The 26,628-nt window shown below is 52.7% G+C and overlaps 2 protein-coding genes across 2 annotated transcripts in view; one reads left to right on the forward strand and one right to left on the reverse strand.

Annotated features, from left to right (window-relative positions):
* Positions 1-18,070, forward strand: part of NAT10 (N-acetyltransferase 10) — a 37,008-nt gene extending 18,938 nt beyond the window's left edge. Inside the window, exons 14-29 of the mRNA XM_065881589.1 lie at positions 98-248; positions 532-628; positions 1,506-1,622; positions 2,518-2,619; positions 2,716-2,790; positions 3,365-3,481; positions 4,306-4,439; positions 4,650-4,698; positions 9,387-9,483; positions 9,568-9,678; positions 10,596-10,768; positions 11,259-11,378; positions 11,737-11,835; positions 12,226-12,299; positions 13,334-13,417; positions 17,854-18,070. Of these exons, the coding sequence (XP_065737661.1) occupies positions 98-248; positions 532-628; positions 1,506-1,622; positions 2,518-2,619; positions 2,716-2,790; positions 3,365-3,481; positions 4,306-4,439; positions 4,650-4,698; positions 9,387-9,483; positions 9,568-9,678; positions 10,596-10,768; positions 11,259-11,378; positions 11,737-11,835; positions 12,226-12,299; positions 13,334-13,417; positions 17,854-17,965 (1,712 nt within the window). The 3' untranslated portion in view covers positions 17,966-18,070. The remainder of the gene's footprint in view (positions 1-97; positions 249-531; positions 629-1,505; positions 1,623-2,517; positions 2,620-2,715; positions 2,791-3,364; positions 3,482-4,305; positions 4,440-4,649; positions 4,699-9,386; positions 9,484-9,567; positions 9,679-10,595; positions 10,769-11,258; positions 11,379-11,736; positions 11,836-12,225; positions 12,300-13,333; positions 13,418-17,853) is intronic.
* A 7,502-nt stretch (positions 18,071-25,572) lies between these two features.
* Positions 25,573-26,628, reverse strand: part of ABTB2 (ankyrin repeat and BTB domain containing 2) — a 181,786-nt gene continuing 180,730 nt past the window's right edge. Inside the window, exon 17 of the mRNA XM_065881835.1 lies at positions 25,573-25,770. Within this exon, the coding sequence (XP_065737907.1) occupies positions 25,573-25,770 (198 nt within the window). The remainder of the gene's footprint in view (positions 25,771-26,628) is intronic.

Raw genomic sequence — 26,628 nt, forward strand, 5'->3', positions numbered from 1 at the left:
TGTGACAGAGATAGAGTAGAACATTTGCCTTGTTCTTGTGAACAAAAAGTATTTACTAGTTGTTCCTCACTGTGTGTGTGTGTTTTGTGGGGAACAGCGCGAACACTGCATGAGGTTTCCCTGCACGAGTCGATCCGATACGCCCCTGGGGATGCAGTAGAGAAGTGGCTGAACGACCTGCTGTGCCTGGATTGCCTCAACATCACTCGGATCATCTCTGGCTGCCCCTTGCCTGAAGCCTGTGAGCTGTATCCTCCTGGGTTCCATTTGCCCTGTGAAAGGGAGAGGGGGCAATGGAAGAGTTGAACAAAGGGTTTTGGCCCTTTGCTTCATAGGCTGCTGCTCTAGGGAGAGGGGAAAGTTGAATGTTGTTGATTTCCCTTCTTTTCCTCCCTAATATGTTTCTGCTCAGAACCAGGGGCTCCTCTTCCCAGGCTGAGGGAAACCCACATATCCAGGTGACCCTTGGAAGTAGTGTGTCCTGTTCTGGGTTCTCTTTGATTTGCTTTGGTTGCTTAACTCCAGATCCAGCTACTATGTTAATAGAGATACCCTCTTTTGCTACCACAAAGCCTCTGAGGTTTTCCTCCAACGGCTTATGGCCCTCTATGTGGCTTCTCATTACAAGGTAACTGCAGCTAGCCCTCGGGTGAACTTTAGCAGTGAATTCCAGCACTGGGCAGTGCCTTTTGACTCGGCTTTTTGCATGTTTTGTTACCCAGTGGCTCAGGTGACCATTCCACTGGGACTTGAACGTCCTGATGTTGGCAAGGTCCAGGGATCCTGCTGGAGGGGTTGCATTTCCCATTGTTGTTCAGGCTTGTCGTGGGCTCCAGCTTTGCATACAGAGTGTGAGATTTCTGCACGTAGCTCCATGTGTGGTAGCTGGAGAGGGTGGAAAGATTTGCCCATTTTAAAAGGGGTACTTATATTTCTTGCCTGTTGGCTAAATGGATGGGCTGAAATGACATAGCACTTGTAATCCGGGGGCTGCTGTTTGACCTGAGACCAGCCTTATACCCCTGGGCTGTTTTTAAGGAGCAGTGAATGAGAATTTGGAATATTTGAAAGTCTTAAAAAGGCACATTGGAAAGGACACTTTTTGAGTGTCTAGGTAGCTTTTTTATGAACACCCTTTAAACGGAAAGCCAAAGCGTTGATGTTAGAAGTGGTGAGAGGTTGTCTTGAAATAGCAGCCTCTTATCAGGAAGAAGTTCGCTCCCCAGCTGTGAAGTATATAGCACTAACTAAGCAGGTCTCTGCTCCGGCTCTGCAGCCTCAGCACTCGTGGTGAGGTGACAGCAAACGTTGGAGGCTTAAGTCCCACTTAAGCCCTTACAGAGGGTCTCAGGCTGGCCGGCTATGATGCTGGAAAGGCGCTTTGACGGGTTTCAGCACATCACCTGGCTCTGGGGAAGGCAGTTCTCCAGTCATGACTGTGGAGTAGCCTCTCGAGTGAGGACAGGATGAGGAGTGCTTCTCACTGACCTGTTGGTGCCCCACAGAACTCTCCCAACGATCTCCAGATGCTTTCTGATGCACCTGCTCACCATCTCTTCTGCCTCCTGCCTCCCGTGCCCCCCACCCAGAATGCCCTTCCTGAAGTGCTTGCTGTCATCCAGGTACAGAAGCTGAGGTGTCCTTGTGGCATTGGTTTTGGGACCCACTTAGGCATCAAGGATTAGTGGCTCGGTAACCGCAGCGCAGAAGGGGAAGCTGCTGATTCCTGGTCTCAAGCCTAGTGACTGGACGTATCCAGGCAGGCGATTAGGGTGCATCAAAGGAAACTACCACCCAGACAGAGACCCAAAGCCCCACTGTTCATGGATGGGTGAAAATCAGAACTGGCCACTCGTATTTTGACTTGCAGCTCCTAAACCAGCACTTTGTTTTCCTCCTTTATTACTGAAGCAGTACATGCTACTTGTAAAATTAGAAGACACAGATTGGGAAGATGTGTTTAATGCCTAGCCTGTATTTATGCATTTCTTTATCATTTTTCCTGTTCATAAACATGCGATCATAGTATTTGGTAATCTGGGTTTTTTTTTTCAACGTGTCAGATATTCATAATCTGCGTAATTTTTAAGGCTGCATTGTATTTCATGACGTGCACGTACGGTACTATGTTTAACCATCCTCCCGTTAGACCCTGGAGTCACTGACGTTGCACAGTTCTGTAGAGAGCCACATGAGCGGCCTGAGCCTTAATTGATGAGCTCACATGTACACCATGTGTGGAGACCCTCTTCTAGTGTGGTTTTGCTCTCTGGGCCAGGAGGATGTCAGTATTCTGCCTTCTTAGTGAGGGTGTCAGGATGCCCAGGGGACACAGTAATGAAACTTCTCTTGGAAATGGATGAGTTGGTTACGGGGTTAAGCATGCGCTGGGTGGAAACAGCCGGGTGGAAACAGCCGGCCTAGCCAGAGCAAGGGCGGAGTGCTGGTGAGGTTCTGGGGGTGGGCTCTGAACCTGGAGCCGGCCTTTCTGTGTGCACTGTCCTGCTTCCCCAACAGGTGTGCCTCGAGGGGGAGATTTCTCGCCAGTCCATCTTGAACAGCCTGTCTCGAGGCAAGAAGGCTTCGGGGGATCTGATTCCATGGACAGTGTCGGAACAGGTGATGTGCTTTCCCTGGTGTGTCTGAGTGAGTGAAGCTGGCAGTGCTGGAGACTGTCTTTTGTTGCTTAGTTACCGGCTTGTGTCTCCCCTACAGTTCCAAGACCCAGACTTTGGCGGCCTTTCGGGTGGAAGAGTGGTTCGCATTGCTGTTCACCCGGATTATCAAGCGGTAACGTGTCCTCGTGTGTGCTGTTATTTAAACCTGGTGTGCTGTAATTAGCTGCCTCCGTGTTGCTGGCCGCTCGTTGGGGCAGGTGTATGCGGTTGTTTAAATAGGAAGCTGGTCAAGGAGTAGCAGATCCAGGTCCCCCTCTGCTGTGGACGGTTCGCCCGGGGCTGGGGGTGGGTGGGCAGGATGATTGTATGTGCTCACTCTTTGTGAGGACAGGGGACTCGTGAACCAGATCTGCTTCCTGTAGTTACCTCCTGTCTTAGAAGTCCTCACCGAAGAGTTAGCCGTAGAGTCGTCAGTTCCGAGCTCGCTGATCTGTGGACCAGAAAGCATGCTCAGCCATCCTCACGTTCTTGACGGGCTGGACAGTGCGAGAGTGAGGGTCGTGCCATGCTAGGTCTTAAGGGTCTCTGCTTTGACCTTGTTGAGGGGTTTCATTGGTTCCCTTTGCGAAGTGCAGTTTGACCTGGAGTGAAGGCTTTCTAGAAGCGATACAGGGGCGTACGAGTGGCCTTAGACACTGAGGACATCTCTCTTCCCTTTGCCCGTTTCCCTCCGTGTTTGGTCACAGATGGGCTATGGCAGCCGAGCCCTGCAGCTGCTGCGGATGTACTATGAGGGCAGGTTCCCTTGTCTCAAGGAAGAGGTCCTGGAGCCCTCACAAGAAATTCGCACCGTCAGCAGTGAGGTAAGCGTCTTCTGGCCGAGCTCCTGGCTCCGGGGAGGGCCATCCTCTGGGGGTGGAGTACCATCAAGAGCTGTCCTGTGGTCTGGGCTCTGAGCAGGAGCAGCAGAGCTCCTCTCTGGCTTGGGAGAAGCTTCTCTTTCCCCAGCTGACACTGAGACTGAGGCCCTCGGGTCAGCGTCATCCGCCTCACCTGGAGACTCGTGAAGAGCGTCAGCTCTTGACCCCTGCCCCGGACCTCCTGAATCCGAGGCTCTGGGTGGGGCCCAGTAATCTGCCTGAAGCTCCCAGGTGGTGCTGATCCACATGCCGGCTTAAGGCCACAGCTGTGCGGTCTCCTCCTCTTAGTACTGAACTCAGACTCAGGGAAGCTCTGTCTTTCTGGGTAAGAATGCTTAACGCTAGGAGCTGGGACAGCTTTTCACACGGGCTCATTTGATTTTTCAGGGTGTGCCTGTTCAGGAGGTGGGAAGGGGCTTATACTTAAGGTTTGTCACTTCCCAAGACACAGAGCCATCCGGTGACAGGCCTGTGTCTTCAGCGCCTTACCTCTGTCTCTGTAAATGCGTTTGGCATTTCTAAACCGTGTGGCTGTTTCCCGAATTCTGGGTTTTGAGCAGTGTGAGTCCGTGCTTGTCTAGGGGTTTGGTATCCTTAGGAATGATGACTGGACTTAATGGTGATTTTACATTTTAAAAACCAAGACACCTGTCCCGGTTTTTGCTGTGTTCGTCCAGAGCTTGGTGTGGCCAGGGGTGCTTGGGAATGTCATTAACCTTCCTCTCTCTCCGCTGGGTGGACGTGCTCTCCCCTCTGGCATCCTCCAGGCTGTCAGCTTGCTGGAAGAGGTCGTCACTCCCCGGAAGGACCTGCCTCCCTTACTTCTCAAACTGAACGAGAGGCCTGCTGAGCACCTGGACTACCTGGGGGTGTGCTACGGCTTGACCCCCAGGCTCCTCAGGTAAGCGTTCGCCTGCCCTTCCTCCCGCAGCATCCCTTTGGCCTTGGTGTCCTGAAAATGAGAGTCCTGTGGGCTGCGTGTCTGCCTTTGCAGTGGTGTCAGCTGTCCTGACGCCCCCGCACCGCTGCCCTCACCCCCCGCCCTTCCCAGCTCTGTGTGTCAGCCGCTCCCAGAAGGCACACGTGGTGACCTGCTCTGTATCGTTTGCAGGTTCTGGAAACGAGCTGGCTTTGTCCCTGTTTATGTGAGACAGACCCCGGTGAGTGAGGCGCCTGGCAGGGGAGGGTGGTGACAGGTGTGTCCTCGCAGAGCCCTGGCGCCTCCCGCTGTGCCCTGAGCGGTGCGTCTGTGCCGCCAGGAGGCTTCTCTGAATGCCCCCGGAGCAGCCGCCCCTACTGAGGGCCGCACGGCCACTCTCCCCACTGCACACTCTAGCGGCTTCGCGCTCCACGCTGAGATGGCGGAAGTGCATGTGGACTTGTTCACCGCGTTCTGGAATCCTGTCACTGGGGGCCTCCTCGAATTTGTATTTTTTAAAAACAGGAAGAAAAGTGGTTCTAGGGGAGGAGTGCATACCATAAGCTGGTATCTGAAGGAGGGATGCGCTTGTGTAGACAACACAGCCATAGAGGATAAAATGAAGATGAGAGAGTTAGTGGCTGTCAGTTCATTAAAAAAAAATTTTATTTAGTGCGTGCACTGAATCAAGTAGTGAGCAAGACAAGCCGTGAAGCTTATTTTCTAATGAGGAGAAATAGGCAGCAAAAAAGTGAGCAGACGAGAAGTATTCAGATAGTGACGGTGTAACGAGTGGTCAGGCTTCTGAGGGGCGACCTTCCAAACTGCAGCCTGAATGATCGGGGGACCAGCCATGTGACAGTCCTGCCTGCAGAAAAGTGAGCGTATTCAAGCAGGGGGCACAGCAAATGTGAGGACCTGAGGCAGAAAGGAAGTTGGTGATTTGAAGGAAACAAAGGGCCAGTGTGGCTGGAGGGACCTTGAAAGGAAAGGGTGGTGATTCACAGCGGGGCAGGTGGGTCTGGGCAGGAACTCTGCGCTCCCTCCCCGTTCAGGTGGAGGGAGGGGTTAGAGGGAAGGTGCTGAGGCTGCCGTGTAGACGATGGACGGTGGCCCGTGAGTAGAGGCGGGGAGGTGAGCAGCTTGGCTGGGGAGGACATGGTGAGGGGAGAGAAGGGCCAGATGCCAGGGGTGTTTGGGAGGTGAACTGAGAAGAGTTGAAGGATGGGGGTGTGGAAGGTAAGTGAACAGAAGCATCAAGGGTATTTCTTTGGTTTTTGGCTGGAGAGACTGGCTGAGAAACTGGGTGTTGGAGGTGCTGTTTCCTGGGATAAGACTCAATGGGAGGCTTCCTTGGTGGCGCAGCGGTTAAGAACCCAGCTGCCAGTGCAGGGGACACGGGTCCGAGCCCTGGTCCAGGAAGATCCCACATGCCGCGGTGCAGCTAAGCCCGCGTGCCACAACTGCCGAGCCTGCGCTGTAGATCCCGCGAGCCCCAACTACCGAGCCTGCGCTCTAGATCCCGCGAGCCACAACTACCGAGCCTGCGCTCTAGAGCCCGCGAGCCACAACTACCGAGCCTCCGCTCTAGATCCCGCGAGCCACAACTACCAGGCCTGCGCTCTAGAGCCCGCGAGCCACAACTACCGAGCCTGCGCTCTAGAGCCCGCGAGCCACAACTACCGAGCCTGCGCTCTAGAGCCCGCGAGCCACAACTACCGAGCCTGCGCTCTAGAGCCCGCGAGCCACAACTACCGAGCCTGCGCTCTAGAGCCCGTGCGCCACAACTGCCGAGCCTGCGCTCTAGAGCCCGTGCGCCACAACGGCTGAGCCTGCGCTCTAGATCCCGTGCGCCACAACGGCTGAGCCTGCGCTCTAGAGCCCGTGCGCCCCAACTACCGAGCCTGCGCTCTAGAGCCCGTGCGCCCCAACTACCGAGCCTGCGCTCTAGAGCCCGTGCGCCCCAACTACCGAGCCTGCGCTCTAGAGCCCGTGCGCCACAACGGCCGAGCCTGCGCTCTAGATCCCGCGAGCCACAACTGCCGAGCCTGCGCTCTAGAGCCCGCGAGCCACAACTACCGAGCCTGCGCTCTAGAGCCCGCGAGCCACAACTGCCGAGCCTGCGCTCTAGAGCCCGCGAGCCCCAACTACCGAGCCTGCGCTCTAGAGCCCGCGAGCCACAACTGCTGAGCCTGCGCTCTAGAGCCCGTGCGCCACAACTACCGAGCCTGCGCTCTAGATCCCGTGCGCCACAACTGCTGAGCCTGCGCTCTAGAGCCCGCGAGCCACAACTGCCGAGCCTGCGCTCTAGAGCCCGCGAGCCACAACTGCCGAGCCTGCGCTCTAGAGCCCGCGAGCCACAACTGCCGAGCCTGCGCTCTAGATCCCGCGAGCCACAACTGCCGAGCCTGCGCTCTAGAGCCCGCGAGCCACAACTGCCGAGCCTGCGCTCTAGATCCCGCGAGCCACAACTGCCGAGCCTGCGCTCTAGAGCCCGCGAGCCACAACTGCCGAGCCTGCGCTCTAGAGCCCGCGAGCCACAACTGCTGAGCCTGCGCTCTAGAGCCCGCGAGCCACAACGGCTGAGCCTGCGCTCTAGATCCCGCGAGCCACAACTGCTGAGCCTGCGCTCTAGAGCCCGTGCGCCACAACGGCTGAGCCTGCGCTCTAGAGCCCGCGAGCCACAACTGCTGAGCCTGCGCTCTAGAGCCCGTGCGCCACAACGGCTGAGCCTGCGCTCTAGAGCCCGCGAGCCACAACTGCCGAGCCTGCGCTCTAGAGCCCGCGAGCCACAACTGCCGAGCCTGCGCTCTAGATCCCGCGAGCCACAACTGCTGAGCCTGCGCTCTAGAGCCCGTGCGCCACAACTGCTGAGCCTGCGCTCTAGAGCCCGTGCGCCACAACTACCGAGCCTGCGCTCTAGATCCCGTGCGCCACAACTGCTGAGCCTGCGCTCTAGAGCCCGCGAGCCCCAACTACCGAGCCTGCACTCTAGAGCCCGCGAGCCCCAACTACCGAGCCTGCGCTCTAGATCCCGTGCGCCACAACTACTGAAGCCCGCGCGCCTAGAGCCCGTGCTCCGCAGCAAGAGACGCCACCGCAATGAGAAGCGTGTGCACCACAACAAAGAGTGTCCCCCACTCACCGCAACTAGAGAAAGCCTGCGCGCAGCAACGAAGACCCAAAGCAGCCAAAAAAATAAATAAAATAAAATAATAAATAAATTAAAAAAGAAACTGAATGGGGTAGGACCAGATTTGGAGGTGGAAGTGGGAATTGTTTTTGGCATAGTAAGTGTGTGATGCCTATTAGACAGCCAAGTGTGGAAGTATGGAATAGGCAGTTGACTACAGGAGTCTGGAGATCAAGGAAGAGGTCGGGGCTGGAGACGGAGATTTGAGAGTCATCAGCATACTCTTAGTAGAATATACTCTCGGGGTCAAGGATTGTTTTGGTGCGGGGTGGGGTGGCCTGTTTTCTTCACAGCTGTAACCCCAGCACCTAATAGCATCTGCTATGTATAGTACATGTTCAGTAAATACTTTTGTTCAGTGAATAAGTATTTAAAGCTGTTGGACGAAGGGGCTGAGAATAAAGAGGGTGAGTCCTTAGACTCTGCAGCATTTAGAGGAAAGAGTCAGGAGACACAGCAAGGGAGGCTGAGGAGTAGCCATGATCTGTAGGAGAAGGGCAGGGGCTGTGGTGTCAGAATCCAAGAATAACGAGTGTTTCAGGAAGGGGAGTCATTGCTGTCAGAGAACAAGTAAGGTTAGGACAGTTGACCATTGGATTTGTCGGTGTTGGTGATCGGAATAAAGGCAGTTTCAGTGGAGTGGCGGGATCAACCTGACCGGAGAGAATGGGAGGTGAGGAAATAGACTGAATACACGATTCCTACACGAGGCAAAGGGAGCAGAGGAATAAGGTAGCTGGCGGGAGATAGGAGTCAGGGTGGGTTTGTCAGCCGGGAGATTCCAGAACATGCTTGTTTGCTGCAGGGTATGATCCTGTAGAGATCATGCAGATGCAGGTGAGGGGGGCTGATTGCAGGACTACAGGCCTGGAAGAGGCAGGAGGGTAGGACCTGGAGTGCAGGGGGAGAGGTGGCCACCGCATCCCTCACAGCAGGAGGGAAGCAAAGAGTGGGCACAGAAGGTATTGGTCAGCTGGTGGAGTTGGTGCTGGGAGGATGAAGAAGTTCTCCAGGTCAGTATCCAAGGGTGGCACCCATCTGAGAGTTCAGAGCTGGACTGATGAGGACCACTGGGTGTGTGGCTGCTTCCACGCGGGCGGGAGCAGCTGTAGAGGGGCTGGGTCCTTGTCAGTGACCCTGGCCTGGACCATGGTGCGTCCCTGTGGTCTTGTACTGTGCAGTGCTTGTTTGTGACGTGGTGGTGGCCTTTTGTTACTTGAATGCCCTTCAGTTGAAATCCATTAGGTGTTTTTATGGTGTTGGGCTTTGTGGTTGTTGTGTAGTAGAAATTAAAAAACCTGTGGTTACTGCTTTAGTACCTAAAGGAGCCTGCACTTGCAAACCTGTTGCCAGCAGGGGTCTTGCCGTGCTTGTTTCTGGCCATGCAGTTTTTGCTGCGAGCACCCAAAGCACGTTGATTGGATCACGTGGAGTTTAAGCTGTAATGCCTCCCGGTTCAGAATCTGACCTGACGTGAGCAGGGGCTCACAGCAGAAGACACGCTCCGAAGGTCTGAGCAGCTTTGCGCCATTGCTGGGGCGCCTGCTCGGAGGTTGCAGGGCAAAGTGGTCTCTGGAAGCTGTCGTGTAGGCAGTGGGCCCTGCGAGAATGAAGGCGAGGACGCCTCTCCTGCTGGGGAGGAAGCAAGGGCCCGGGTAAGCGTGCTTGCCCTTCAGCAGTGACAGGTCCTTCATAAAAGGGGGTCTTGGTGCCAGTTAGGGATCTGTGTTTCCCAGAATGACCTGACCGGAGAACACTCGTGCATCATGCTAAAGACGTTGATGGACGAGGATGAGGCCGACCAGGGCGCCTGGCTCTCTGCCTTTTGGAAAGGTGAGTGGGAGTGGAGGTGGAGGGTGGCCAGGTGCAGGCACAGGGGCCTGCAGACCTCTGACACTGTGTGGTTGAACCCCGCAGATTTCCGAAGGCGATTCCTAGCCCTGCTGTCCTACCAGTTCAGCACCTTCTCTCCTTCCCTGGCCCTGAACATCCTTCAGAACAGGAACATCGGGAAACCTGTACAGCTGGGTGAGCTGGTGGGGCGGCCGGAGGGCTGGTGGGGCTTGGTTGTGTGGAACAGGCGGTGGGCATGTGGTCCAGGAAGAGGGCTGGACTAGGAATGGAGGGACTGGTGCCAGGCCTGCGCCTCCCCCATCCCCTCTGCTCAGCAGGCCCCGCGCCGCCTCAGGGCCGCTATCGCACACTGCCCTCATGACAGGACTTGGGGGGGAAGGACTTGGCTTTAGAGGTGTAAGTAAGGCCTACAGCTGGTCAGTTGTGGAACCTGATCTAAATCCTGTGAGCTAGGGTAACTAGCTCAATTCTGAGGCTCCGTTTCCTCATTCATGAAATTGTAATAAGGATATGCTGTCAACCTTCTATGGCCAACACATAGAAGTGCTTTGGGCATGTAGATTCTGTTTGAATATTTAAAACACAAAAAAAGGTGTGAGGGATCATCAGTGTTAAAGCCGTGGGGTATTTTTTCCCTCTTGCTAGTTACATGTACGTATACCCTTTTTTTGGGCCAATTATATTTTGGTGTAAAGATCTGTCGAGCTGGGTGGAGCATGCCTGTTTTCTGTGAAGCTGCGTCCTGAGGAGAAGTGACGAAGTGGGGAAAGTGTTGCATTCCCCTAACCCCAGGGCACGGGAGCCTTTCTTGGTCTGATGTGTTGGCGTGGAACTCTGAGCAAGGGTCACACACCATCCGTCCCCCTCCCTGCGTGGACCAAGCTGCCTCCCCTTTGCAGGAGGAGGGTCAGGGCGGCCCAGGGTGGGCAGGCACTTTTAGGTGACTCCTGCCCGGCTCCTGCTGAAGGCCCAGTGGAGGAGCAGCTGTTGGGTGCCACCTGGGGACTGTTGTGAGTGCCATCTGGGAATCTCGTCAGACCCTGCAAGGGCGTTGGGCTCACCTGACTCGTCTGGCTCTGTCGCATGTCCAGCCCTGTGCCGGGAGGAGCTGGAAGCACTCTTCCTCCCCTATGACCTGAAGAGGCTGGAGATGTATTCACGGAACATGGTTGACTATCACCTCATCATGGACATGATCCCGGCCGTCTCCCGGATGTATTTCCTGAACCAGCTGGGGGACCTGGCCCTGTCCGCTGCCCAGTCGGTAGGTCACCTGCTGCTCGTGCTGGCTTTGTGGAGCAGTTTATGTGCTGGGTGTCGGTCGGATGCTCTGACATAACTTCGTGGTGCTGATGGGGGGTAGTGGTCTCACCTTTTACGCGTGGGGACTCGGGCTTTGCAGTTGAGCTGTGTGCCCAGCAGTACATAAGCAAGTAGAAGTGCTGCAGCCTGGACCCACGTTCTTCCACCCCACCACGTTGCCTTGATTCTTACTCTGCTTCATCAGAGGTCCAGGAGCACCTTGTACTTGTAACGTAGCCATAAAGCAGCTATTTGCCGGGATAAGAAGTTAGTTTGGAGATTTCAGGAGGAGGGAGTTTTCCTAGTGGTTTCAGTAACAGGATGAATGGGAAGATTCCACAATAGTGTCAGTCAGTGTTTTGGTCAAGAGAGTGTAACTCTGGTTCTTGGTGTGGTTTTAATGGGCAAAAGCCTGCCCTGGCAGCCACTCCAACAGATTCTCCGTCCCCCAGGCTCTTCTCTTGGGGATTGGCCTGCAGCACAAGTCTGTGGACCAGCTGGAAAAGGAGATCGAGCTGCCCTCAGGCCAGTTGATGGGACTTTTCAACCGGATCATCCGCAAGGTTGTGAAGGTAACCTCAGCTGAGGGCAGGGCTTTGGCCTGTGTTGAAAAATGTGTCAAGCCCACTCCCTGCCCCAGGATGCAGAAAGGTTAACATTTGGCTGTGTTTGCCGCAGATCTCCACACACACACGCACACACACACACACACACAGATACGGGGAACTCCAGCTGGATCTGTAACGTTCCGCGTTCTCTTGCAGGGGCACCCCTGATGGGAGTGTGACATCCCAGTCGGGGATCTCCTGCTCCTCCCGTGAGCGTGTGTGCCCCTAAGCCGTGCAGGGCGCGTGCTGAGTGACTTGGTAACGAGTGACTGGGCCTCTGCTGCTCCTTCATCTTCTGCTTCCTGGCCTTGGTCTTTTGTAGCTGTTTAATGAAGTGCAGGAGAAGGCCATCGAGGAGCAAATGGTGGCAGTGAAGGCCGTGGTTATGGAGCCCACGATGAAGACGCTGAGTGACGACCTGGTACGAACACCGAACGTCCTCCTCTCCCCTATAGGAGGGTCCCCGGCGCTAGTGGTCTGGGGGTGTGAGGGGCGCGCTCCCCGAGTCTCCCTGCCCCTCGCGTGCCCACCCGGCCCTTGACGAGGCCCCCTGCTGAGTGCGTGTGCGAGCTGGCAGTCTGGCAGCTGCTGTTGTGATCGTTTAGGTTTAGGTTTGATCGGCTAGGTTTTCAGAAGGCACGTTTTATGTTCATACACACTGAGTAAGAGCTGCCTCTAACGCTGTGGGAGGGAAATGTGCAGAAGGAGAGGCCTGCTGGTCGTCGCGGTCACGTTCTGTCCCCTGGCCTTTCCTTGCCATTTGTCCCCTGCCTGACTCTGACCTACTATCTGTATGGGACTTCGACCACAGGACGAAGCAGCAAAGGAGTTCCAGGAGAAACACAAGAAAGAAGTGGGGAAGCTGAAGAACCTGGACCTCGCTCAGTAAGGCCCCTTGTGGGAAGCACGGAACCTCTGCTGGTTGCTTCTGATTCGCTTCCTGGGTGCCCTGGAAGCTGTGTTTCATGGGATCATTTTTAGAAGCACTAGCCGCTAAAAACCTCCTCATTGACTAATTGCATAATTTTGAAGGATTTGTTTTCCCCAGATCAGCTCTGCCACTATGGAAGTCATGACTTGCAGGTTGTGTTCCCGAGATCCCTTGGGTCCCATGTCATGCCCCGGGCCCCTTAGGGAAGGGGGATGCTGATCCATGAGCATCCAGTTTCAGTGGCCACTTTTTAATATTTGGCTTTTGATGTGAAATTGTTTGAAGAAAAGATCCTACTGCCAACGAACCAACAAAACCCCTTGTTCTAGAACCCTCCATGCCCCGGAGATTGCAGTCCTCTTTGAGCTGCAGCTATAATGGTGGTACCCGCCTGGTAGATTGATGTGAATAACCGCTCCACAGACTTGGTGGCCTCTGAGCCTCTTTGACCTGTAGTCCCGTTGCCGGGTCATTAGTGATGGTGGTTGTTGGATGTGAGCTGGAGGCGGCCAGGAGGTCCGTGGGCAAAGTATTGAGCTCTGCACACAGCTTTGCAGCATCAAAGCCTTGACTTGTCAGGACTGCCAGATCCCAGAGAGGTGGGGCGAGGTGGGGCAGACATGGCCCAGTCCAAGGGCGTGTGGGCTGTGGAGGTGGCGGTGAGCAAGGAGATGCTGGGGGTGACAGGAGGCTCCTCTGGTGGGCGGGTGGACGGTTGCTGAGAGTCAGGTGGCAGAAGTCAGGCAGCTGCCTTCTGTGCGGATCGACCCCTGCTAGCAGGCCTGACCGTGCTTGTCCGGTGAAGTTCCTGTCCCCTGGAGCTCAGTTGCACGCCTTTCCCCTGCTCTCTGCTGTTCAAATGCTGGGGCAGCTCGGCCTGGCTTTCGTGGTAGGACGTGTGTGATGAAAACGTTGTCACTCTCTTATTTTCTTTTAAGCGGCCTTCTCTTCTTTTGAGCAGGCTTTGATATTTCCCTTTATTTTTTAGATACATAATCCGTGGGGACGATGAAGAATGGAATGAAGTTTTGAACAAAGCCGGGCAGAATGCCTCAGTTGTCAGCCTGAAAAGGTGAGGGGCTGGCATACATCAGGCAGGCGAGGCATTCTGGCCTCTCTGCTTCGCTAGTAACTTTCTCTAGGAAATAGGAGGTTGGAGCAAAAGCTTTGAGGAAAGTCACTATTCTTTCCTTTGAGGGATGCTATTTTTGTATCATAGCTCCCACTGATCAGGCAGGGCCATTGCTTAGGCCTGGATCTCTGCATCCCCTGTATTCTCAGACATGCCAGGGAGACAGGCTTGAGAACAACAGCCTTGGAGTTGCCGCTACCTGAGCACTTCCTGGGGGCTTTAATGCAGCATCCCCTTCATGCTCTAAACAGAGGTGGCTTTTTTCTTACATCACTGCTTTATTTATTTATTTTTATTGAAGTATGATTGATTTATAATGTGTTAATTACTGCTGTACGGAAAAGTGACTCAGTTATACATATGTATACATTCTTTTTCATATTCTTTCCTATTATGGTTTATCACAGGACCTTGTTGTTTATCCATTCTGTATATACCGGTTTGCATCTGCTGATCGCAAACTCCCAATCCATCCCTTTCTCACCCCCCCTCCCCCTTGGCAACCCACAGTCTGTTCTCTATCTCTGAGATTGTTTCTGTTGTTTTGGGGTTTTTTCAGGCTTATTAGGCTTGACCTCTCTAAACTCACCCTTTCACTCTATCCCCTCAAACCTGGTTATTATTTTGCTTTTTTAATAGGGTTTTATGTGTGTTATACACATATATAGTTCAATTTGTGTATGTCTTTTTTGAAACTTTCCTTGATAAAACACACAGCTTTTTCGTTATTTGTGCTTTTTTAAATTGCTGTGGCCCTGTCTTTTTCCCAGATTTGCTCTATTGATCTCTTTTTTTCCCCCTTAATATTTATTTATTTGGGCTGTGCTGGGTCTTATTTGTGGCATGCGGGATCTTCCTTGCAGCATGCAGGATCTTTTAGTTGCGGCATGCGGACCTCTTAGTTGTGGCATGCAGGACTCTTAGTGCGGCACGCACGCTGGATCTAGTTCCCCGACCAGGGATCGAACCCGGGCCCCCTACGTTGGGGGTGTGGAGCCTTACCCACTGGACCACCGGGGAAGTCCCTGTTTCTGTTTCATAGATAGGTTTAATTTGTGTCATTTTTAGATTCCACACATAAGTGGTATCATACAGTATTTGTCTTTCTGACTTGTTTCACTTAGTATGATAAACTCTAGTTGCATCCATGTTGCTGCAAATGGCATTATTTCGTTCTTTTTTATGGCTGAGTAGTATCCGATTGTATATCTGTACCACATCTTCTTTATCCATTATTCCTCTGTTGATGGACATGTAGGTTGTTTCCATGTCTTGGCTATTGTGAATAGTGCTGCTGTGAACATAGGTGTGCATGTATTTTTTTGAATTATAGTTTTGTCTGGATATATGCCCAGGAGTGGGATTGCTGGATCATATGGTAATTCTATTTTTCGTTTTCTGAGGAACCTCCATACTGTTTTTCACAGTGGCTGCACCAACTTTACATTCCCACCAGCAGTGTAGGAAGGTTCCCTTTTCTCCACACCCTCTCCAGTATTTGTTATTTGTAGACTTTTTAATGATGGCCATTCTGACCAGCGTGAGATGGTACCTCATTGTAGTTTTGATTTGCATTTCTCTGATAATTAGCAATGATGAGCATCTTTTCATGTGCCTGTTGGCCATCTGTATGTCTTTGGAGAAATGTCTCTTCAGGTCTTCTACCCATTTTTCGATTGGCTTGTTTTTTTTGTTTTTAAGTTGTACGAGCTGTTCGTATATTTTGGAAATTAAGCCCTTGTCCATCGCATCATTTGCAGATGTTTTCTCCCATTCTGTAGGTTGTCTTTTCATTGTGTTTATGGTTTCCTTTTCTGTGCAAAAGCTTGTAAGTTTGATTAGGTCCCATTTGTTATTTTTATTTCTTTCTATTGGCTTGGGAGCCTGACCTAAGAAAACATTGGTATGATTTATGTCAGAGAATGTTTGCCTATGTTCTCTTCTAGGAGTTTTATGGGTATATCACTGCTTTAAAGATGAAGTAACTGAGGCTCTCAGGTGTTAAGTGACTTCCCAAGAAGCATATAGCTAGTAAGAGGCAGAGCCAGAATCAGGACCAGGTTTGTCCACTGCAAAGCCCAGAGTTTTACCTTCCTCTAAGCCAATGGTTCTCAAAGTTTTGGATCTCAGAGTTCCTTTATATCATAAAAATTATTGAGGACCCCAAAGGGCTTTTGTGCGTGTTTTATCTATCACTGTGTCCCACTTTTTAGAGGCACAGATGTAGAGAACAAACGTATGGACACCAAGGGGGGAAAGCGGGGGTGGGGGTGAGGTGGTGGTGGTGGTGGGATGAACTGGGAGATCGGGACTGACATGTATACACTAATATGTATGAAATAGATAACTAATAAGAACCTGCTGTATAAAAAAAATTAAATTAAATTTTAAAAATTTCCCATTTTAGAAATGAAAAACTGAGAAATTAAAAAAAAATGTTGGGCTTCCCTGGTGGCGCAGTGGTTGGGAGTCTGCCTGCCGATGCAGGGGACACGGGTTCGTGCCCCCGTCCGGGAGGATCCCATGTGCCGCGGAGCGGCTGGGCCTGTGAGCCATGGCCGCTGAGCCTGTGCGTCTGGAGCCTGTGCTCCACGGCGGGAGAGGCCACAGCAGTGAGAGGCCTGCGTATCGCAAAAAAAAAAAAAAATGTTTATTCATTTAGAATTAACAGTCATGGACTCATTATGGGTTTTTTGTTTTTAAAAATACCTTTTTCATAAAAATTTTAGTGAGAAGAGTGGCATTGTTTTACATTTACATTTTTGTGAATCTTTTTAATATCTGGCATACTAGAAAGCAGCTGAATTCTCCTGTCTGCTTCTGCATTCAATCTGTTGTGCTATCACACATCTTGGAGCCTCTGGAAAACAAAACAATTGGGAGAGAAGGAAAGTGGAAGAGGCAAATAATGTATTAGAATTATTATGAAAATAGTTTTGACTTTGGGGTCCACCAGGAGGGGTCTTGGGGGACTCCAGGACTCCCTGGACTACTCTTCAAAAACCTTCGCCCTCAGCTGCTTCTCTGCAGAGTGGTGTTTGTAGATAACGGTGGTTCCGTGGGGCGGCACTTTCACTGGAGTTTCCCTTGGGAAGACAGTGAGGCCTCCCCTGCCCTGGGCCTCTGGAGATGAGGCTTCCACAGCTGGTTTGGGGGTTTGTGGGAGGGTGAGTTCTTGGCATTGCCATAAACAGGGTCCCCTGAAGAGTTTATTTGGAAAGAGGAAATCTTGTGACTCTACGAACCATAGTTCCCAGAAATCAGATATTTTCTGTCTCCATAAATCACTGTGCTACCTGGAAGATTCCAGCCTCATTTTCCTGATGGTCTCTGATGTGGCACAAAAGCCCGCTATCAGTGTGTCCTAATTTCTGGTTTGGACAATATGGCAGATGCGGCCCAGGGCACGTGATGGCTGCGTATTGAGTGTGGTGGCTTTGAACATGGCCGGCTCTGGGCCTGGTGTGGAGACGGCCTGGTTGTGTGCTCCACAGAGCTCAGTCTCTCCCACTGTTGGTTTGGCTGTCACTGCCCCTGAGGAGCCATCTGCATTACCCAGTCTGTGTGGCCATTCATGCGCTTGAGGGGTCTGGGGAAACGTGAAAGCTTGCGCCTCTGGAAGTAAAAATACTGGTAACTGTCATTCCGAATTCTTTGAGGCCTTCAGTTTTCTGAGCAGTCACTCCATTCAGGTGATGTTAGGTCTCAGGACAGAACTCCCCTTATAGGGAGGTGTTTGTTTCCAGGGCAGAATGACACTGGAGAGAATCTTTAACCTATAAGGGGAAAGGAAGGTGGCCATTTGCCGAGCTATTCTCACATTAATCTATCTGTGAGGAACCTACTGGCCAGCTGAAATGTGTACCCGAGTTACTATTCCTTCGGGTTTTCTTCTCATTTAGGAAAAATAAAATAACACATCAAAAAGTATTGTATGGTTTTCCTGGGAGTTTTCATGCTGTGTATTATGGACTATCCTCAGTCAGTGGGATAATATGTCTGGTTTCCAGGGTAATCCTTAGTGGTAAATGGTGGGAAGGAATTTTCCTTGTAATGCCTTAGATTTTTCTTAAAGTCGTGGGAGGGGGGAGTGTACAGATTTCAGGAGTTAAGCCGTAGATTTGTTCCTCCTCAGACTGAGAGCTTGGTCAGGGCAGGAGCTGGGTTGGTGTGGTGTACCCCCAGACCCCAGCACGATGCCCTGTAGGCCTGCAGAGGACATCGCTGTGTGACTGCACGTTCTCACATCACGTTTCAGATGGCGGAAGCCCTTTTTCAGACAAAGCAAAGCAAGCTTAAAGCAAAGCAGTCTGAGAGGTTACAGATCCAGGCATGCTTCATTCTTTCTCTCTCTACTACTGTTTTTTCTTCTCCAGTGACAAGAAAAGGAAGTTGGAAGCCAAACAAGAACCCAAACAGAACAAAAAGTTGAAGAAAAACAGAGATGTGAAGAACAAAAAAGATACAAAACTGAAGTGGAAGAAATAGTGGAGAGGAACTTGGGTGTCGGTGGCTGACTCGTAAGGAGATACCCTGACTTTCTGAACTGTCTCTGGCTGCACTGAGTGGCAGCTGACTAGACTATTAAAAGCAGTCACTTCTGAGTGGGTCGGCTTAGAACTCGATGCTTGGCCATCCTCCGGCACCGTTTCTCCTCCCCCCAGTCCAGGCCTGTCTCCCCATTCGTTCATAGTTTGCTTTGGGCCCAGGTTTTTCGGTTCCTTCTCGCACGTGTAGAAGCCACGCTGGCTCTTGTTCCTTCTCAGGCGTCTTCTGGGGATGTTCAGGAGGCTGCTGGGGGAGCACCGGGGCCTCTTGTTATGAACTCGTCCAAACTCCCTGGGGCCTGGAGCCGCAGAGGCTCTAGTCCAGCCAGGACTGGCGTCCTGGGACCCACACTGCTGTGTGCCGTTCCTCTCCTGGCCCTGGCAGTGGCCCAGAAAAGCCTGAGTTCTTAGGAGAGGAAGGATATGACATCTGAGTCCCCAATACCTGGTATTTCATCCATTTGGGAAAAAGTGTTGGGAAAGACCCTTTTGCTAGCAGGGATTGAGGGGGTTAGAGAATCTATTTTTAATAAATTATATCCTAGAAAGATCAGCTGCCTGTGTGCTCGTCAACTGAACGTAGGTGGAAGTTGCACTTTGCTCATTTCTTTTGGTGGATCTTGGCTGCTGGTACACTTGGGAGGGTGCTGGCATCAAGGCCGAGGGTGGGCAGCGTGGCCAGGGCTTACGGACCCAGGAGCCCATGGGAGAAGTGGCCGTGCTGACCGGTGCTCACTGTGGTGGTTCCGAGGGACTTGAGATGGCACCTGGAAGCCAGCGAGCTGGGCCTCTCCTGCCTAGCTCCTGTCAGGTCGTTTGGTCCTCTCCACAGAAATTATGTGGTGGCTTCATGTGTATTTTGGAATGTTTGATGGTGTCTGCTTTCCAGTCCTTGAATCTGATACCATTGTTGTTGAAACCTTGACCCTGCATCCCCAACCAGGGATCGAACCAGGGCCCCCTGCAGTGGAAGCGTAGAGTCCTAGCCACTGGATGGCCAGGGAATTTCCCCTCTGCTGGTCCTGTAGGATTGTTCCTCATCCACGTCACCAGGTGCAAGGAGAGCTCAGAGTGGAAGTCAGTTCCGTCGCGCTCTGGTTCTGATCCGCCTTTCTCCCCGCTTCCGCATGTGGGTTAATGGCGATCCTTCGGAGCTCGCTGACCGTGTCAGATTTCAGCTTCTGTATTTTTCCTTATTTTAAAAAAATTCATGTGGTGGCCTTGGTTACTGATCTTCCTTGGTTTTTCATAGACTTTAAAAGGACTGGTCCTCTGTGAGTCCAAATAGATCCTTTCCTCAGCCCTGATAGGTAATCTGGTTCCTAGAAGTCTAGCGTGTTGACGGGGAAGGAAAGGGAGCTTCTGGACCAAAGAGGATTAAACGTGCAACTCCCAGGACAGATGGCCATGGGGAGACAAGCAGATTCTGACTGCGTACCTGGGACTACCGCGCCTTGTCCCCGTAGGCGTAGGGCTTTTTGTCTCCTGGAGCTGCAGACCCCCTATTAAGTCTGAAGGAAAGTTTAGAGATGAAAAAAAAAATTTGATCCATTTTTCTCAGGTGAGTGCCTGAGACTACCTTTCAAAGAGGATTTTCTTAAGGAGAGTAGCTGAAAAGCAAAGTCACAGCCCCAAATGGTCTGAGCCGAGTGGCATCTTAAAGCTCTCCAGCCACATCGTCCCACAGCTGCAGGACCCAGATCGGCCGGGCCCTTGCTCGGCCCCTCTAGCCCCAAAGCCCGTCCTCTGATCTGCTCCAGGGAGCCTTCCTGGCCTTGACACTGGCTCTGCCTGGCCCTTGCTGTGACCTGGGGCACACCTCGTAACCCAGGTCCACATCTTTGTAAACCGCAGGTGGTAATGACAGCACCTCCCTCACGCGGCCGGCCTGAGGAGCTGAGAACGGTGCCTGGCCTGCAGCAGGCACTCACCAAGCCTCTCTGGGTTCTGTGGCATGTGCCAGTATAACCTGGGGAGCTGCTCCGTTACCCACGAGCGCTAAGATGGGCTGGATGAGGCCTGGCTGGCTTTGTTCTAAACCACAGCCTGTGCTAGAAGAGGCCCACCAGGGCAGCTAGGAGCGTGCGCTTTGTAGTCAGACCAGGCCAGCTCTGTGTTCTCTGACAAGCCTCTTGACTGACAGCCTTTCCCTTTGCGCATGAAAAGGAAGTGAGCATTTCACCTCCTATGTACAGTCTTGGCCTTTTTATTTGCAAAGCGTGTGTGCCTAAACAGGTCTCTGCACTTGGTGGTTGTGATCTTGGGTTCTCCTCCAAACCTGAAAAGGCACGCCTCCCCCAGACCTCACCATCTGGCCTCCAGACAGAGTGACATCTGTAAAGCCCGCTGTCTCAGGAAATCTCACTTGCAAAATGAATTCAGATAGGCTGCCTATGGATGCTGTCACCAGCCTGGGAAAGAAGCTGAAGAAGCCTGAACAAAGAAGAGTCCTCAATGGTCTCCCCACCCCCACCCCGCCCCCCGAGCTGGGAGGGGGCCAGTACTGGCCGGCTTCAGCGCTTCCAGTGCTCGTCTGTCCCCCACAGTCCCGGAGGACTCCGGGGTGACCAGGAGATGCCACAAAGGGGGCTGTGAGGCTGGGGGAGGGGAGGAAATCAGTGACCGTCACCTTGGACAAATGTAGACTCATTATCAGAGGCCATTGCACCAGCCGCTCCGAAGGCCTGGAGGGGGCGGGGTTGGCATCCCCAGGGCCTGAATAGGCAGTTCAGACTCCAGACGGCTGCCCTCCACTCTGTAAACAACTGGTGAAAGTTGAAAGGTGGTGTGGATTCTGCAGAAGGGTGGGGTGGCAGGAAAGGGAGATGCTGAAGCTTTTCTTGTGTGGCTTCTGCTGAGGAGAAAGCTGTGATAATCCGGCATCTGGATGCTATCGGGCAACCAACCGGCAGGAGCAGAAAGGAAAGGGAAGTATGGGGAGGAGGAAAGCAGGGGGCCGGACACTGCTGAGGAGGGCAGGCTCGGCGTGGGCCTTGGTGGCTGGACTCGGGCTCCCTCTGCTCTGGATGGCTTTCCTGTGGAGATTCCGGCTGAGTTAGCCCAGCTTTCACTGCCTGCGGGGCAGCTAGAGTAGAACCAAGTCCCCCTTGCTTTTCAGGGACTCCTGCTAAGGAGAAGTTCATTGTCTTCTTTGGCTGCCGACAGCCTGGAGCAGGCAGCGGACGAGAGGTGCCCCCATGCTCCGGAGCAGTGGCCCGACGAGGAGGCCCGGCCGCCGGGGCAAGTGAGGTGACCAGACACACCCCCATTTCCGTTCTAGTCCTCCTGGCCCCTTGGAGAATGTCTGATTTTTTTCTGATTATTTAAGTGCCTGCTTTAGAGCATGTTTCTGCTACACGCAGGCTCAAAAGGGTCCCACCCCTCCCTTATCTCACCTTCCCTTCAACCGTCTGCCCCCCAAAAAGAGAAAATATGGCTGAGCTCCCATCTGGAGCCAGGTGCTGACTAGATCTTGCCTCTTAGGCTGCGTGCTTGACAGAGGCACGTCCTGCAGGGCTGGGGGACTTGTGGGGAGGGTGGACACGGACCTTCGCGGGGGATCCCCTGCAGGTGGCGACTGCTGGGGAGGGACCACCCCGCAAGCTCCCTCAGGGGCCTCGGGCCAGGAGGATGGTGCCGAGGGGCGCGTCTCCTCCCCAAGGCCCCCAGAGGGCGCCATGGTCTGTGCTGAGCCCTCTCCCCACAGAGGCCAGGGCCCCAGGCTGCCCTGCCTGGGCTCCACCAAGCAAAGCCCACAGCAGGCCTTTCCTGGGACTGACCCCGTGCGGTCTTCACGTTGTCCCCCAGCTCCTGAGTCCTGGCCTCTCGGTCACCGAACCACAGCCACTCCAGTCAGTGTTCCCAGCAGCCTTAGGAATTTCTCTGCCTGCTGCAGGCAGGAAACATTTTTCAAAGCCTTTATTTCTGCCTGGACTTTGCACCTAAGACAAACTACAGCCGACCCCAGAAAACCCTTGGGCCTGAGTCACCGGCTTCCGGTCCTCCCTGCATTAACAGGTAACACAGCCAGCTTGGGCTCAGCAGGGTCCCTCCTCAGGCCCCCCTCTTCCTGTGCTGGGCCACACACATTTTGACTGTGTGAGGGAGGGTTTGCAAACAACTATCCCAGCAGCCCCCTGCATCAGGGGTGTGGGGAACCTGGCCTCGGGGCAGATCAGCAAAGCCCTCTGGCAGCTGTCTTTCTAAACACTTAAGTATAGTTGATTTACAACGTTAATTTCTGCTCTACAGCAAAGTGATTCAGTTATATATATATATATATATATATATATATCTCCTTTTTTGTATTTTCCATTATGGTTTATCATAGGATATTGAATCTAGTTCCTGTGCTGTTCAGTAGGACCTAGTTGTTGATGCCTTCTGTATATAATGCTTTGCGTCTGCTAATCCCAAACTCCCAGTTTACCCCTCCCCCACAGCCCTCCCCTGTGGCAACCACAGGTCTGTGCTCTGAGTCCGTTTCATAGATACGCTCATTTGTGTCGTATTTTAGATTCCACATATAAGTGATATCATATGGTATTTGTCCTTCTGGGTCTGACTTCACTTAGTACGATAATCTCTAGGTCCACCTGTGTTGCTGAGTTCTTTTTCATGGCTGAGTAATATTCCATTGTATGTATGTTCCACATGTTCTTTATCCATCCGTCCATGGACGTTTAGGTTGTTTCCATGTCTTGGCTATTGTATATAGTGCTGCTGTGAACACAGGGGTGCATGTATCTTTTTGAATTATAGATTTTTTTGGATATATACCCAGGAATGGGATACTGGGTCATATGGCAACTCTATGTTTAGTTTTTGAGGAACCTCCATACTGTTCTCCATAGTGACTGTACCAATTTACATTCCCACCAACAGTGTAGGAGGGTTCCCTTTTCTCCACACCCTCTGTAGCATTGTTTGTAGACTTTTTGATGATGGCCATTCTGACGAGGTGAGGTGGTACCTCATTGTAGTTTTGATTTGCATTTCTCTAATAATTAGCATCTTTTCATGTGCCTATTGGCCATTTGTATATCTCTGGAGAAATGTCTCTTTATGTCTTCTGCCCATTTTTCGATTGGGTTGTTTGTTTTTTGATATTGAGCTGTATGAGCTGTTTGTATATTTTGGAAATTAAGCCCTTGTTGGTCACATCATTTGTGAATATTTTCTCCCAGTCTGTAGGTTGTTTCATCGATGGTTTCCTTTGCTTTGCAAAAGCTTATTAAGTTTGATTAGGTCCCATTTGTTTATTTTTGCTTTTATTTCTGTTGCCTTGGGAGACTGACCTAAGAAAACATTGGTATGATTTATGTCAGAGAATGTTTTGCCCATGTTCTCTTTTAGGAGTTGTATGGTGTCATGTCTTATATTTAAGTAAGTCTTTAAGCCATTTTGAGTTTATTTTTGGGTGTGGTGTGAGGGTGTGTTCTAACTTCATTGATTTGCATGCGGCTGTCCAGCTTTCCCAGCACCACTTGCTGAAGAGATTGTCTTTTTTCCGCTGTATATTCTTGCCTCCTTTGTTGAAGATTAATTGACCATAGGTGAGTGGGTTTATTTCTGGGCTGTCTGTTCTGTTCCACTGATCCATATGTCTGTTTCTGTGCCAACACCATGTTGTTTTAATTACTGTAGCTTTGTAGTATTGTCTGAAGTCTGGGAGGGTTAGGCCTCCTGCTTTCTTTTTCCTCAGGATTGCTTTGGCTATTCTCGGTCTTTTGTGGTTCCATATAAATTTCAGGATTATTTGTTCCAGTTCTGTGAAAAATCTGACAGCTGTCTTATTCCTGGCATTGTGTTCCCGTCCTTCCAGTCCAGCTCAGTGGCACTTAAGTGCTTAACGAATGGGAACACACCTACTCCATTTGACAGAACAGGAAAACTAAGGCCCAGCAAGGGCTGGACCCAGGCTCAGGTACTAAGTAGGGTAGGACAGGGGTTGGCAGGTGGCCACAGCACAGCTTCCTGCAGGGGTTCTTTCCCTCTGAGACATGAGTGCCCCAAGTAACCAGGGAATCAGCTCTGGGTTCTCTTCCTGGTCCTAAATGGGCTCCTCCCCAGCTCTGAACTTTGGGTAACCCTCTATCAGGAGCCATGAGGCCAAGGTCATTGTTAACAAGTGTTTATTGTTAATAAAACCATAGTACATTTACAATAAGTGACAACATTAATATATAGTTACAGTATCGTACAATATTACAGCAATAAAATAACGCCTATTCCTTTGTACATCCAGCTCAAGCAGCTAGTTGAAAATATTTTCCACAGTTGCAAGCCCCCAGGGGTTTTTCAAGGTGACCGAAGTGACACCTCCTAAAGTGCCTGGGGCTTCTGGTGAATAAATAGTTTCTAAGGTACGGCCAGACAGCTGAAGGCGACATCCAGCACAAGCTGTCCAGGAGGTGCCTCCAGTGTCTGGCCCATAAATACGACAAGGGTCTAGGCCCAACGATGTGTTTCCACCCCAGGAGAGCCTGGAGCCTGCAGAATGTCAGGGGCAGGTAGGTAGCGGGGAAGAAGGAGAAGGGCCTCCTGTCCCAGTCCTTCCCTTCCACCCATGCCCCGTCCTTTAAATCCCCAAGACCCGCAGTTCCCGGTAGGAAGTGTGGGCCCTGCTCTCCAATCCAAATTTTTCACTGGAGAAACTGGACCAGGGGGGCCGTTTAGGGCTCTGCCTCTGGAGCCCACAGAGGCAGCCTAATTCTAGGCTTGGGATTTCAGCATCGACCCTGAAAACAGCAGCAACAAAAGCCGAGGCCACCAGGCTCCTCCACTGTACCCCACGCCACTCTTGGCTCAGACCAAAAGCGTTAAAGGCGTTCAGGGGAACTAACTAACTGCCTTCTGCCAACCACTCTCTGAGCAGGACGGCGACTCCCCCCGCACCGGCCCGACCCCGACCCCAGAGGAGGCCAGACACCAAGAGAACGGACTCCAAGTGACCCTCTGTGCGTGATCCCCGGCCCCCTGGAGGCCCCCATCAAGTCTTTCAAAGGCACAGCCCTGAATAAGTTCAGGGTTTGGGCAGCCTTTCGGAGGTGACATTGAGGGAAAATACCAAGTTTTGACTGAAATGGCCCGGGGCCCAGACAGAACATACATTCTGTACACTCCTAAGGATGCCCACACCCCCGAAGAGCCCCAGTTTGGACAGTCTGAGCTGCCTGAGGCCCCAGGGGGAGGGCATGAGCTGAAGCTGTGTGGAGCAGAGCTGAATCAGGATCACGTGAGGGCAAGTGCATGGCGGCCCTCGAGGTGCGGGTGGTAGGTGTCGGGGAGGGGTTGGGGGAAGAGCCACCTTTTGGCCACACCTGCCCTTGGCCCATCACTGGTTGAGCCAGTGGTTAGTTCTGGGCTTGCCCAGGTCTGGCTCCAAGAGGGCCTGTGACCAGCCTCCACCCAGCAGGGCCTCAGCGTGCCCACAGGCCCCAGCTACATGCTGGCCCAGACACCCCGGGAAGCACTTGCTCCCGGCCCTTCCCACCCGCTAGGATGCCTGGTGACAGAGCCTGGCCCAGAGCCAGCCATCCCCCAACCTCACACACGTGAGGTGACGTAGAGAGAGTGCACGCGCTCTGCCAGGGTGCTCTGCAGGTCCTGCAGGGGGTCCAGGCCCTGCACTTTGCTGCTGCGGCTGTAGATGAGCTGCCGGAAGGAGTCCTGCTCGAGCAGGGCCTTCATGTGCTTGAGGAAGAAGCCCTCACAGAACAGGGCCAGTTCGGGGGCGCTGTGGATCTGTGGGGCAGGGAGAGGGAGGGGGTGAGACCCACTGTGTCAGCACAGCCCTGCCTGAAACCTCCCCCTACCCTCACCTCCAAACAGTACCCATGGGCTAAGGCCCAGCTTCAAGCCTCAACCTGGGGGAGGCATGTCCTATCTCTTGGGGCGACTGGCCCCTTATCTGAATTCCTTCCATAAGCCTCTCCTTGGGGTTAGACTGATCGGGGTTCAAATCCCAGCCGTGCCACCAGGAACATCCCTGAAATCTTGTTCTTGGCCTATGTCCCGCTGGTGATGGCTTGTTGAATGCCAGCCATCCCTACTGGATTGGCAGCTCCCTCACTAAGGGCAGGGACTGCCCACTGTGGTATGTCCAGCACAAGGCCCAGCACACGAGTGTTCACCTGGTAAACGCTCAGTAACTATTTTAGGTCAACAAATATGGAGTGCCCGCTCTGGGCCAGGTGCTGGGCACAGGCCTCGAGGCCCAGGTCTGCGATGCTGTCTCAGAGCTGATGTCCCAGTTCAGGAAGACAGGGAAGCCAAGGAACCAACCAGGCCAGGAAACCACAGACTGTGGTCAGTGCTGTGAGGACGTGAGAGTGGGTGAAGGGGCAGAGAGCTGTGTGTGACTTGGGGGAGGCCTGGGGAAATCAACAGGGCTTGGGAAGAGCTTTACTGGAGGGGAGGGGACAGTGATCGCAGGAGTTCTGCGGTGGGAATGAGTTGAGGGACGAGGGCCGCGTGGCTGGGTGAAGGCAGAGGGGCGGCATCGGAAGGGGAGATGTGGACAGGGTCCTGGGGCCCACGTAATGGGCGACAGATAAGGGCTGGATTTTATTTAGTTTGCAGTGGAAAACCTTTGGAGGGTTT

The sequence above is a fragment of the Phocoena phocoena genome, chromosome 8 (assembly GCF_963924675.1).
Source record: "Phocoena phocoena chromosome 8, mPhoPho1.1, whole genome shotgun sequence".
In the NCBI taxonomy this organism is placed as follows: Eukaryota; Metazoa; Chordata; class Mammalia; order Artiodactyla; family Phocoenidae; genus Phocoena; species Phocoena phocoena.